Source organism: Dendronephthya gigantea, unplaced genomic scaffold (assembly GCF_004324835.1).
Source record: "Dendronephthya gigantea isolate DGI-Jeju-01 unplaced genomic scaffold, DenGig_1.0 000050F, whole genome shotgun sequence".
In the NCBI taxonomy this organism is placed as follows: Eukaryota; Metazoa; Cnidaria; class Anthozoa; order Malacalcyonacea; family Nephtheidae; genus Dendronephthya; species Dendronephthya gigantea.
Window position 1 is genome coordinate 545171 of NW_021163060.1, and position 13565 is coordinate 558735.

At 37.4% G+C, this 13565-nt stretch overlaps 1 protein-coding gene across 1 annotated transcript; it reads left to right on the plus strand.

Moving 5' to 3' along the window:
* The first annotated feature begins 436 nt into the window (after positions 1 to 436).
* Positions 437 to 12718, plus strand: LOC114528385 (zinc metalloproteinase nas-30-like). Its single transcript, XM_028550003.1, has 14 exons — positions 437 to 752; positions 825 to 1025; positions 1366 to 1489; positions 1668 to 1780; positions 1951 to 2022; positions 2224 to 2439; positions 2810 to 2983; positions 3192 to 3377; positions 3554 to 3703; positions 3807 to 4066; positions 4282 to 4363; positions 10964 to 11071; positions 11258 to 11371; positions 12690 to 12718. Exons 1-14 carry the CDS (start codon positions 569 to 571, stop codon positions 12716 to 12718), a joined length of 2013 nt encoding a protein of 670 aa, XP_028405804.1. The 5' UTR covers positions 437 to 568.
* Positions 12719 to 13565: the final 847 nt, after the last annotated feature.

A 13565-nucleotide genomic window follows, 5' to 3' on the forward strand; every position in this document is an offset into this window, starting at 1 on the left:
AGATCGTCGTCTTAATGTCATGTTATTGGAGATGACGAGTGGTGAAAATGGAGTTACATAGAGCTAAATCGTGCATCACCAAATATACTTTGTTGTTCGCTATCTTAGTTTATAGTTCCGTGTTATTTGTGAGGACTGAGTGGCCTATATTTAAAAAGGAAGGTATACCCCGCGGTTTTAACACAGAACAAGACAAATATGGAGCAGGTATTTTATATATGTACTACTTCTGTCACTTAATATGAATAAACATGTCAACTATCAATGTCTATCTTCGCTTGTATTTGTTTATAAATATATGATTTGTGTATTCTGTTTTGACTATCGTAATAATATTATTAAAATAACAATAATTTAAAAATACTACTGATAACAACAACAATAACGATAGTGATAACATAAATTAGTTATCTTAAATTAAATACCTTAAATTTTGATAAAACAGTTAGTTCAGCCCGTGAGAACTTTGCATCGATTCACGTAGGTTATGCTAATTTAGTGAAAACGGCGCTGTTCCAGGCTCTTTCTATTTACTTTAGTTTTTACAAACGATTCCCGCCCCAGTGCTATGGATATGATTCTCGCGATTAACACCAGAACTCCGGTTAGGCGGAGATTACACAAAGAGACTGGGGATGACGGAGAGAGGGTGAAACGAATGAACGTAACAAAGTTTTCAAACGGCACCATGGTTATCACCAACACGAGCGAGGTGTTAAACGGCACAGACGTTTTGATACAAGCCAATTTAGGTACGACAGGCAGTTCTAGTCCATTCAATCTTTGAACAAGGTTGAAATGGCGCATTTTGTGTCGTATTTCAGAGCAAAAAGTTGCAGACAATTTGCTGGAAGGCGACATATTGTTAGACCCGAGGGATCCTGACGATTTTAAGATACTGAAACTCATCAAGGAGGAAAAGAAAGAAGAGGCGGAACACATCTTTGAAAAACGACAAGCAATGCGACAATTGAAACATTTGTGGCATTCAAGAGTTGTGCCTTATGAAATTGATCCATCACTTGGTATGCACTGCTTATGAATTATTAGGGTAGTAAAGGGAGATATCTGTATTACAAATGGTTCTGTAGCTGTTTGTGTTAAAAAGATGTCTTTTTGCATGCCTTCGTTAGACTGAGAAATGTCTGTTGCATTTAGAGAAACGTCTTTATTACAGAGATGTCTGTAAAAAAGACAGGTGTCTATACTAGAAAGTTGTCTTATTGGAAGGCAGGCTTAGAGTGCTAAATCTACAAAGCTGATATTCTTCGATATCTGTATTAGATGGAGAAGCTCAACCACTCGTCCAAATGGACTCTAACAATGCAGTCTAACAGGAGAATGGACTCTTTTTCTTCTTCATAGGCGATGAGAGTTCGATTCGTGTTATTCAAACCACAATTGCTATGTTCAACACAAAATCTTGTGTGAAGTTTCTACCACGCCGAGGAGGAGAAAGGAATTGGGCAAGGTTCATTAAAAATGATGGGTGATTATTTCTTTTAAATGTTTAACATATCTTAAACAGTGACAGAATAAAAAACCATCACAACACAAATAGCAAACGAAAAATAAAAGCAACACAAATCAATGGCTTCACCTTCTTCTCAGCTTATAACCTGTATTGCTTTACAATCTCCCATTCAGAACTATTTCATTTCTAACAGGTGTTCTTCGGGTATTGGACGATCATATGTTAGACCTGGCTGGCAGCAAATCTCCATCGATGAAGCTTGCAAACACCCGTCTATAATCATGCATGAAATGCTTCACTGTGTAGGTATGGGAAAAATAAGATTCTCCATGTTTTCCGAAAATTTTTCTCTTAAGCTGGATGGCTCTATCCTCCACCATCCATGACAATTGCTGGATACATTTTTTTACAACTTCTCGGAAACCAGTTAGGATTTCTAGAGCAATTTTCCTACTCATCACCTTGTTCATTCACAGGCTTTTTTCACGAGCAAAGCAGACCGGATCGGGATCAGCATCTAAAGATTCTTTGGGAAAATATCGGTGAAAGTACGTGAAATTAATACAATTTAATTCATCGCAGTTCGTTATCAAAGTGAAGGAGATTTGATGATTGAACTTCGATCTCTTTATAATTTCATTAAATTTGATTTCTTTCACTTCATGTGCGATGTAAGCAACGTAGAAGCGGTTTAACGAATCTGAAAGTGTTCCTATAATCTAAAATCCATGTTTTCTGTTTCCTTCAAGGGGAAAAAAGTCAGTTTCAAAAGTATAGTCACGGTGAGATCGACCAGTTTGGATACAACTATAACTACCAAAGCATAATGCAGTACGGAAGAACTGCATTCTCAAAGAATAATAAAAACACGATGGAGGCAATATCCGATGCAAATATGAAATTAGGAGGAGATTTCATGACTCAGGAGGATATTAATGAACTGAACACGCTGTACGACTGCGGAAGTAAGACTGACTTCCTCTGTACTTCATTTTATCTTTCTCTTACAGTCTTACTTTTTTCCCTTTACAAGGGATGTTTTATAAAAGGATGCATTTTGATTCACGTTAGTAAATTGATCGCCCAATTCCTCAAGAATCACTAGTACTTGCATCAGCGAAATGCTGATAGCGAAACAGCGAAACACTGAGATATTGGAACTCAGTCGAACTGGTGGTGTAAAACCAGAGGCTCAGCTTAAGAAAAGCTATAGCAGCTATACTGATTCTTCAGCGTAACGTTTAAGATATTATTTTAGATTGGAATCCTAAAAAAGCGAATTCGTATTGGTTTGAACTTGTTCGTCTTGGATAAGTTCGAATATTATTTATTTAGCGACCTCGTTCAATACTTGGACAAGTTGGAACACATTCTCCGAGTGCGATGAAGCTTGCTACAAAAGTAGACAAAGATATTGTTTTGGAGCCAGCCCAACGTCTTGTGGTGGAAGCCCCAATCCTTACGGTGTCGAGTCTGAACGGAAAAAATGCTCGGCTAATGTCTGCCCAGGTATAATCAATATTCAATTCTAAAGTCATCAACCTGAGGTTGTATATATAAGCGTGCTACTTAACAGCAACAGCATTATTGTCACAACTTGTTGAAAAAAACGACGAGCTTTTTACAAGCTAGCGTTGTGGGTACATGTCTTTAATATACACTCGTATATTGTATTATGGAGGTATCAGTTCTATGCTCAATATTGTTTTTTCACCAGCTGCGATCCATGGGCATTGGGGAGAGTGGTCTCCGTACGGGCCATGCAGTAAGACTTGTGACGAAGGTGTTCGAAAGCGCACAAGAGATTGCGACAATCCCCGTCCAGAACATGGTGGAAACCCGTGCTCTGGGATGGACACCCTGACTGTTCTTTGTGTCAGACCTTCGTGCAGAAGTTCGTTAGGTAAGTTGATAAAAACGTCCCGATATCAACCCATGTATCTACAGACGTCAACACATCTATCCACAGTTATCAAAACAACTTTCCAATACATCTACAGATATCAACCCATGTATCCACGGATATCAACGCATGTTTTAGGTCACTGTTTTTTATGCATGAATGGAAACCTTTTCTAGGACCGTACGATGCAGATTTTCGAGACAATCATTTGGGTGAGCTGTGGATGAACGATATTTACGACACGCCTCAATTCGACTGGAGGACTCACAGAGGAGAAACCCGCACAGAAAATACTGGTCCCTCTACCGACCATTTTGGATCTGATGGTAACTCCTATTTCTTGTTTAACAGACCACATTCTTTGGTGTCAGTCTTCGTGCGTTGGTTCCAAGATCTAAGAGGAATTTCCTGATCTTCGTTTATTTTTAGGCTATTATCTGTACGTGGAGTCCTCAAGTCGTGTGGCTGGTGACAATGCTCGCCTGTACACGTCGAAGTACCTTCCAGCGACAGAAGGAACATGCTTCAGTTTTTACTATCATATGTTCGGTCACACTACAGGCACACTAACGTTGTCTATTCTTCCTAAAGATTCTCCTGGGATTGATAAATTGTTTACTAAATCTGGTGAACAGGGAAATAGCTGGCATTTTCAGAGAGTGGACGTGAAATCTTCTACACCTTATCAGGTTGGGTTGTTTGTTTATTTGTTTGTTTGTTTATTTATTTTGTTTGTTTGTTTGATTGATTGTTCGATGGATTTTTTTGTTTCTTTGTTTGCTTGTTAATTTATCTATTTATTTGTTTGTTTGCTTATTTTTCAGGTCTTCTGTCTTTCTGCCTTGTTTTCTCGAAAGCCAGTAGTTTATTAACAGTCTTTTTTATGTATTTTTCTTCGTCCTAGCTAATATTTGAAGCTACGGTGGCCAATGGCGATTACTCTGATATTGCCATCGACGACTTATTTTTCAAGGAAGGCGACTGTGGTAAGTTTCAAGGAGATATATCTGCCGAGATCTTCAGATAAATTGAAACAAGATATATTTTAATTAGATTGTCAAAACAACTATCGGATGTGCGACACGTGGGCTGCAAGAAACGACTGCAGTGCATCTTATGATTTTATGATGAAAAGTTGCAGGAGAGCTTGTAATTTCTGCTGTAAGTAACGTGTACTCAAATCATAGATTCTTGGATTCTTGGATGCGAGTGCGAAGTGGAAATAACCCCACGTATACCACTATTACCCCACGTATACCACTATTACCCCACGTATACCACTATTACCCACCGTAAACCACTAAACCTTTCCCTACATTACACCACTAATATACACATGACAAATCTGTGAGTCGTGCGGTGTTATAGGTAAATCAAAATGCAGCACCTCTATTGACCTGATTTTAATGATGTCATTCTTAGTGTGTGTTGATAAGCACAAGAAATGTGGGACATGGGCAGACACTGAGTGCAAAAGAACAGCCAAATTCTCAAACTGGATGGATGCAATGTGTCCTTTCACCTGCAAGCGATGCAGTAAGCAATTATTCTTCATACAAAAAGAGTTCAAAGTTTCTTGTCTGGATGATTTAAAAATAAAATCCACTACAGTATTTGAATCAAGATTCATAGAAAAGGCGAAGGCATTTCATGGAAATACAATTCGCTTTTTCCTATACTAAAGTTATTTTCTTGAATGTCTTATCAAATCTTTTGTAAAATGTTTTCTTGAATATATCTTAGTCTGTCACGACAACAATCCTGAATGCGAGGAATGGGCAGGGAAAGGTTTTTGCAAAACCAATGCTGTTTACATGATGGAGAATTGTAAAAGATCCTGTGGCGTATGTCAAGCACCAGATGTGAGTTCGCGTTCACGGGTCGGTTGTTCGAAAGGCGTTTAGCTTAAACGGTGGATAAGCCAAAGTTTAAAAATACTCTCATACATCTTGTGAATGACTGAATCTGTATCTTATGCATTTAATATCTACTTCCATTGACAATTAAACTATTTACATCGAAATATTTCAGCTCAGTTGTTCAATAAATAGATAATTTGGTTTTCCATTTTGAACTTATCCACCGTTTAAGCTAAACGCCTTTCGAACAACCGGCCCCAGGCAAAGAATGTGTTTATACAATGATTACAACAATTGCCTGACTTCAGTGACTATTATTTTGTTTAGGAAAAGAAGGATTAACGATGATTAGTCCGGGATATCATTGGTAGCACTTACTTTATAACTAAAGCCATGGGGCAAAAACAAATAAATATGAAATAAACGATGAACAAGTGTGTTAAATGAGAGCAGCCTAGTTTGTAAATGATATTATTTATATTGGATAATCTCGGTATAATGTTTAAAGTATAGTTAAAATTCATAATTAAATTAATAAAACAAATGAATTTTCATTCAAAATAAATAATGATATAAAATGGTAGTAAAATATTTTAATTATAAGAGAAAGGTTTAATTTGGTAAACAATGCATAGAGTGTTCGTACTGCAAACTGAAGATGGTTGCATAGGAAAAGTGAATAAAAAAGATGAATTAATCTTGGTCTAATTGATAATGGCAGAAAAGCGTCCTAGAGAAAATTTGGAAATAAACTTGTATAAAATACTGATACTAACACCTGGCAAGGAACAACCTGTGTTACACAATTAAAAAACTAGTTTTAAAAAAGTAAAAAACGAATTTGTTGAAACGGACACGCATGCGTGACCTGGGGCCGGTTGTATCAACACCGTTTAGTTTAAACGGTGGGTGGTTTAAAATACAAGTTGAGAATAGAAGGAAGGCTATCGTCTTATTCAACAAGCCAACGAAATGTTTTTAACATCTCATGCTCCCTGATGGGGCGAAGTAACAGGTTGCTTTCGTGAAGAAAGAACTTGCCAATTCAATCTCACAAATCGATATTTTAGCATGCAGAGTTGAATAAAAAAAGAAACGGGATTTAAACACGAGATAAAATGTTCGCTGTAAAGTGTATTGTATTTTGTGTTATCGTAGTTGACAGTTTAGTATCTTCTGTTAGAACTAACCCAACTCACTTTAAAGAAAGAAAGAGGCCTCACATGTTCACAAACAACAGTACAGGTAAAGTATCTGTAATAGGAACGCTCGATGGACAAACTTCATTCTTTAAAATACCTTCATTTTCAGATTTATATACGTAAATATAACAGTTTTAGATAAGTTGTCCTTCATCTTTTAGAGATCTCCATTCTTCACCGCACAAGGGTGATAGAAAGATGATCTTTATGACAAAATATTTTTTCCCTTGATGGAGGAGTTCTTCGAGGAGTTTTTTGGATTCTTCGAGGAGGATTTGAGGAGTTTTTGAATCTTTCCTATCTTCGCTCAATGTTTCATTTTCACTCTGTAGGAAATTCTCGTCCTAGCGCGATGGATATGATTCTCGCGATTAACACAAGAACTTCTGTAAAGCGGTGGTTGCATGTGGAGACTCGGGCTGAAGGTGCTACAGGGGAAGAGATGCAACGAATGAACGTAACAAAGTTTTCAAATGGGACCATGGTTATCACCAACACAAGTGTCGTCCTAAATGGCACCGATGTGTTGCTACAAACAAATTTAGGTACGTTGGGATCTATTTACATGCTTTAAGAAAAATTGAAACTAAAACACAAAAAAAACAATCACAAATAAACTGAAAACTTCAACTGCATTGAACCTTCTACTGTTTCAGAACAAAATGTCGCGGATTATTTGCTGGAAGGAGATATATTGTTAGACCCGGAGATCCCGGAAGATCATGAAATCATGAAACTCGTTGAGAAAGGAGACAAAGATGAAGCTGAAAGAATATTTCAGAAACGCCAAGCGTCAGGGAAAATGAAACGTTTGTGGCACAAGAGGGTTGTGCCGTATGAAATACACCCAACACTTGGTACGATATCTTTGTATCGGAGGATATTTTTTGATCTAGAGAGTCTCCTTTTTCAGTAGCGTAGCTAGCCTGGCTACGTCACTGTCCTTATTCAACGGGTCGTCTGTACTAGGAAGATGCTTGTTTTTAAAGAGATGTCTGTATTAGAGAGATGTCTGTATTAGAGAGATGTCTGTATTGGAGAGATGTCTGTATTAGGGAGGTGCCTGTATTGGGGGAGGTGTCTATTGGAGAGATGTTTATATTAGAGAAGTGTCTGTATTAGAGATATGTTTGTATTAGAGATGTCTGTATTGGAGAGAGGTCTGTGTGAGGGATTTCTGTCGAAGTGTTTTCAAGATGCATCTCAAAATTGAGTATTTCTCTCTCTTAAAGCTGACGCAGAATCATATTATCTTATCAAAAATACAATTGATCTATTCAACACCAAATCTTGTGTCAAATTTAAGCCACGTCAAGGAAGTGAAAGAGACTGGGTAATTTTTATAAAAAAAGAAGGGTGAGTGCCACACAAACGTACAAACATCAGGAACAACAGCAATAGAAGAAATAGCCTATAGCATACCATTGCAATCACTCTATTGTTTATTTCTATTCAAAAAGTCACTCACAGCTTATATAAAACGTTTATATCGTTAATAGTTGTCTATCGAGCATTGGCAGAGCGTATGTAAATCAAGGCTGGCAACCGATTTCCATTGACGATGCTTGCAAAACGCCGTCGATAATTCTGCACGAAATGCTTCATTGCGTAGGTATGATGTAAAGTTATGGGCGATACAGACAGTACATTATCAATTTTTACCATGACACATGCATGTATTGCTAAAACTGATATAGCTAAGTATAGACGTTGTAAGTCTACTTTACAGTAATGTTTTGGATATAAAATTTTGGATACAATTTCTAAAAGCCGGATGCATATTTCTCATTTACCAGGACACGCTTTGGTTAGCTCTTCAGACTTCTTTCCATCTGTTTAGGCTTTTTTCACGAGCAAAGCAGACCGGATCGGGATAAATATTTGAAAATCATTTGGGAGAACATTAGCGAAGGTGGGTCTAACAAATTCAAAATGTTGTTCATGCTATTTCTGATGATATTTCAGATCAAATTTTAAATTTTTTTTTCACCATTTGAAAGATAAAAGAGAGCAATTTGAAAAGTACAGTCACGGTGAGATTGACCAGTTTGGATACAACTATAACTACCAAAGCATAATGCAGTACGGAAGAACTGCATTCTCAAAGAATACTGAAAACACGATGGAAGCAATTAACGATCCTAATGCTCAACTCGGTGGCGATGTGATGACCCAGCAGGATGTCAATGAGCTCAACACGTTGTACGATTGCAAAAGTGAGAAGAAAATGATCCTTTTTGTCGTTATTATATTCAATTTCAATATATTTTATTGTATTCCCTGAAGAAAATTTCATGCTGGTTTAGTTTAGATTCAAACACGCCCAGTCAACAATTTCACTAAAAAGTAGAGTAAAAAACAAATTTGGGATAAACAGGACTTCTTGAGAGTCGATATATGATTCAAACAAGGCACTTGAGACTAATTTTTCTCTTTAGTTTCAAGTTATCTTCGCTAGCCACTAGACTAGAAGATTGTTTCTTCATTGCAGCCACAAGGTTTAACTCGTGGACAAGCTGGGGTTCGTTTTCCGAGTGTGACAAAGATTGCTATAGAAGTAGACAGAGATATTGTTATGGACAAAGTACGACAGCTTGTGGTGGCAACCCTAACGTTTACGGTGTTGAGACACAAAGTTTCAAATGTTCTGGAGATATCTGCCCTGGTAATCATCTTCATCTAGCAAAAAATAATATCGCTATGCTCAACCAGCTAAGAAATAAAACCAATTCTCTACAGGTCGTGGTGCTTTCCTTCTGAAAGAAACCATATTGAAGAAATATGGATATTTGTCCTAAATCTGTTTTTAAAATGAGTTCTTCAAAACCCTCTCCTTTTTCCAGCACGAATCCACGGAAACTGGGGGCACTGGTCTCAATTTGGGGTTTGCAGCGAAACATGCAGTGAAGGTGTCCGACAGCGAACAAGAGAATGCAACAATCCAAGCCCCAGTAATGGCGGAAATCCGTGTTCTGGATCGACCACGGAAAGTATTCTTTGTGTGAATCCGTCCTGCAGGAGTTCATTAGGTAAGGTCGATCACCGGAATTCTTTCCCAGTTAAAGGAACCAGTCAAATTCAATGGATATACTACAAAGAAGCATCTTAATCAGACCTGTGAAAAGTTGTCTCGGAGGAAATTAAATTCCCAGTCAACCTCGTTCCCATAGTCTCCGCTGTACCGCGCCTTGAACACAGAAGACCCTGGAAACGAGGTTGATTCCTAGTGCATTAATTAAAATTTACTGACCCACTTTTTATGATTTGGCTAAAATATTTCGAAGGTCGAGTTTTTGAAAACTCTGGAATATTTCTAGGCTTGTACGATCAAGATTTTCGTGACAAAAATGTAGGTCCGCTGTGGAAAAACGATAATTACGATACGCCGCACTTTGACTGGACGATAAATAAAGGAGCAACCCCAACTGAGAATACAGGACCCTCCAGAGACCACCTTGGTTCTGAAAAAGGTATTTTCTCTGGCCGTCATTTCTTCTGACGCAATTATTTGAAAAATTGAGACTTTTAGCGCAGTAGCTATTTGGTTCGTGGAATGGTGGCCATTTGTATAATCTCGAAACAGTGCAAAGGCTTCAGTTGAAACCAACCACACTTTGTGCGGAAACTGAAAAAACTAACACGACACACCAAAGAGTTAGTCAGTCTCAGAAGATCTCTGAGGTGTGTTTTCCTGGTCATTGGGGAAAATAAATGCTGCTCAATATTCTGATCGGAAACATTGAATGAAGATTCGGTAAAAACAAGAGAATAATTATTCAATGCCATCCTCCATTTCCATTACAAGAATGGCATTCTAATGGTAGCCGTTGTTGAAACGTAGTAGCTAGCTTTTGACTCTCGCAATTTTCCTATTATTGTTAGGCTATTATCTGTACGTGGAGTCCTCGAATCGCGTGGCAGGTAACAATGCTCGCCTGTACACGTCGAAGTTCCTTCCAGCGACAAAAGGAACATGCTTCAGTTTTTACTATCATATGTTCGGTCACACAACAGGCACACTATCGTTGTCCTTTCTTCCTAAAAACTCTAACCAGATTCAGAAATTATTCCTTAAATCTGGTGAACAGGGAAACAGCTGGCATTTTCAGAGAGTAGATTTGAATTCTTCTACATCTTATCAGGTTGGGTATTTTCCATTCTTCATTGTTTGTTGAATGCATGGGAGGTTGAGATACCTTAGAGGACTATTACTATATTAAGCCTAATAAATGAGCGAAACTAAGATCTGGAAAGATTTGTAAGAAATTCCAATAGATTTCATCCATTTCATACTCTATGACGTTTATCCCCGAATAAGAAGCAAATGGTTCTTCCTCACCTCTCTATAGTTGATATTTGAAGCTACCATAGCTGCTGGGGAGTATTCTGACATTGCTATCGATGACTTGTTTTTCCAAGATGGCACTTGTGGGAAGTATTAGACTTTAGAAACACTTTCTCAACTTTTGTTCTCAACGAAAACGTTCGGATTAATTAAAACGTTGTTTCCATATAATTACATTAGATTGCCAAAACAACTATCGGATGTGTGATACCTGGGCGGCAAGAAACGACTGCACTGTGTCTTATGATTTTATGATGAAGAATTGCAAAAGAGCTTGTAATTTCTGCTGTAAGTAAAGCTAAGTTGTTATTTCTGCCATGGATTATAGCTTTTTCAACTCAACGCGTTTGATTTGCCTTTGTGAATCCATTGAAATGCGTACAAACGTTTGAATTACCTTTGCGAGTTCATTCAAAGGCGCTCAAAGTTTCACAATCCATATCCTAAGGTAATCAAATTCCATTTGTTTTTTAGCCTGTGTTGACAAGCATGCAAAGTGTAAATCATGGGCGAAGACTGAGTGTAAAAGAACAGCCAAATACTCAAACTGGATGGATGCTATGTGCCCTGTCACCTGCAAGAGATGCGGTAAGCGACCTCTCTGCAATATAACGGGAGTTCAACATGGCTGTCAGTGAAAATCTTTGGATAGCATCCTGGAAAGATATTTTTGAATTGCACTTAATTCAGTCATGTAACTGCAAGCTTCTTTATAATTTCCCCATTTAGTTTGCCACGATGACAACGTCAAGTGCGCAGAGTGGACAGCAAACCATTCTTGTAAAACAAATCCAACGTACATGAACAAGAACTGCAAAAGATCTTGCGGAATATGTCAGGTAACAGAGATATCAGCTGCAATGGAACGGACATTAGATGGAAAAAAGGAAATTACTCTATAAAAAGGACTCATTTTTTGATCGTACTAATATTTCGAAAGCCACCTTTATCCCATAGTTGAATCACGTTTTCCTCTTCTGTTTCACTCTAAAATTCTGCCGCCCAGAAAAGGAATCTCACCGTTCTTAATTTGTTTTGCATGAAACACATACAAACCATAGATGCTAATCTTCAATCGGTCATTCTTTGCTATGCTTATTTCCGTTTTCGTACACTGAGGATTAGAATCCAGAGAGTTAGCAGGTACTGTGTCTCAGATAGATTAGTACACGCGATATATTGTTTCATTAAGAACTGGGAATCTATAGAAACGAACGATATATTACAATATATTATAATAAGATATAATGAAAACATTGCAATGGTATTGAAGTAAATGATAGCTTATAACGATCGTAGTATTATTAAATAAAGGAGTGAAACTTTATAACCGCTGTATACGTCCATTGGCTCACAGCATATTTTACAATCCAAATCTGGTGGACTACTTAAGAAGACAATGCAACAACTGAAGCGTGCTTTTTTTCTTAACTCCAACAGAGGCGTCATGAATATAAACTGTGATCAAAATCCTTTCCTTATTTTTGTCGCTTTTTTCTTTATATTTTATAAATTATAATCGAATTTTCTTTACGACATGAGTGACAATCTATAAACAAGAATTGATTGGTTTAATGATTGCACGGATAATCATGTTTGTTTATCATTGGCAAATGTTTACAATGATTCAAATGTTGATTGGCTGTGAAAGGTCGTTTGCAACATCCAATATTCCAGCTTCAAATGGTAGCTTTATAGTCCCATCTCCAAAAGTATTTTATGTGAAACAAAACGACACAGGTATGTTCTAGCAATTTAAGTTGTTGTAAATGGATAGATCTACAATACGTTTCTTGGTCGTAAGGCTGTAGTCTATACTTTAAACAAACACAATCGCTTAATATTTTATTTATCAAAATTCAATCTTAACTAAACGAATTCTAATGAAATATTGTTAAAATTTAAGGGAAACTAAATAAAGGGAAATTAAAATAAAGAGAAACTGGTAATTGAAAACGATAAATCCACACAACTCTTAATCCACGGGAATCGATTTTTCTAGGTAGAAGAAATGCAAGTAAACAAATGTCAAGAAGGCAACACGCATTAAAATGTGGTTTGCTGACCTGTGATCGTAGTATTCCTACCTTAAAAAATTGCCTTAAACTATTTAAGGAAAAGAAAATCAGTGAGCCAAATCAGCCAATAGGTGTGTAAACGAATCTTACTACTAAAAAAACCTTATTTAGCATTAGGGGGAGTCTATCCTGCAAAGTGCATCAAGTTTCTAGATGTATCTCCATGGATGTTCATGTGATCCTCTTATGAAATATTTTCCTCAATCAAGTTTTCAAGGTCGACTAGCTATTGTGTTTTTTGGCATTTTCAGTGAATGGTAATTGGGGGAACTGGGGAAAGTTTGGACCAGCGACCAAGACATGCGACGAGGCGTTTCGTAAAAGAACAAGACTGTGCAACAACCCTGCCCCAAGTGCCGGGGGACAATTTTGCGAAGGATCTAGCGAAGAAAGCCTTTTGTTTGAGTTAGGACGATGTGTATTGAGTGAGTGATTTCATTCAGATGTTTAAACAGTACCACAGAAAAGTCTTAACTCAGCCTGTATACATACAGCTAGGATGGATTTTTGGTCGCTCTGAAGATCAATATTCACGTCGGATGTCTATTTCTTCTTCTTTGAGACAAAGATCGAACTAGACAACCAGAAACGATTACATTTTTTAAGTCGATTCAAGATTTATTCCAGTCGTCATTGAATCGCCTTCCCGTTCCAACAAACACTGCTATTTGCTGAAAATATTAATTCTTTTTTAATTTCCCAGA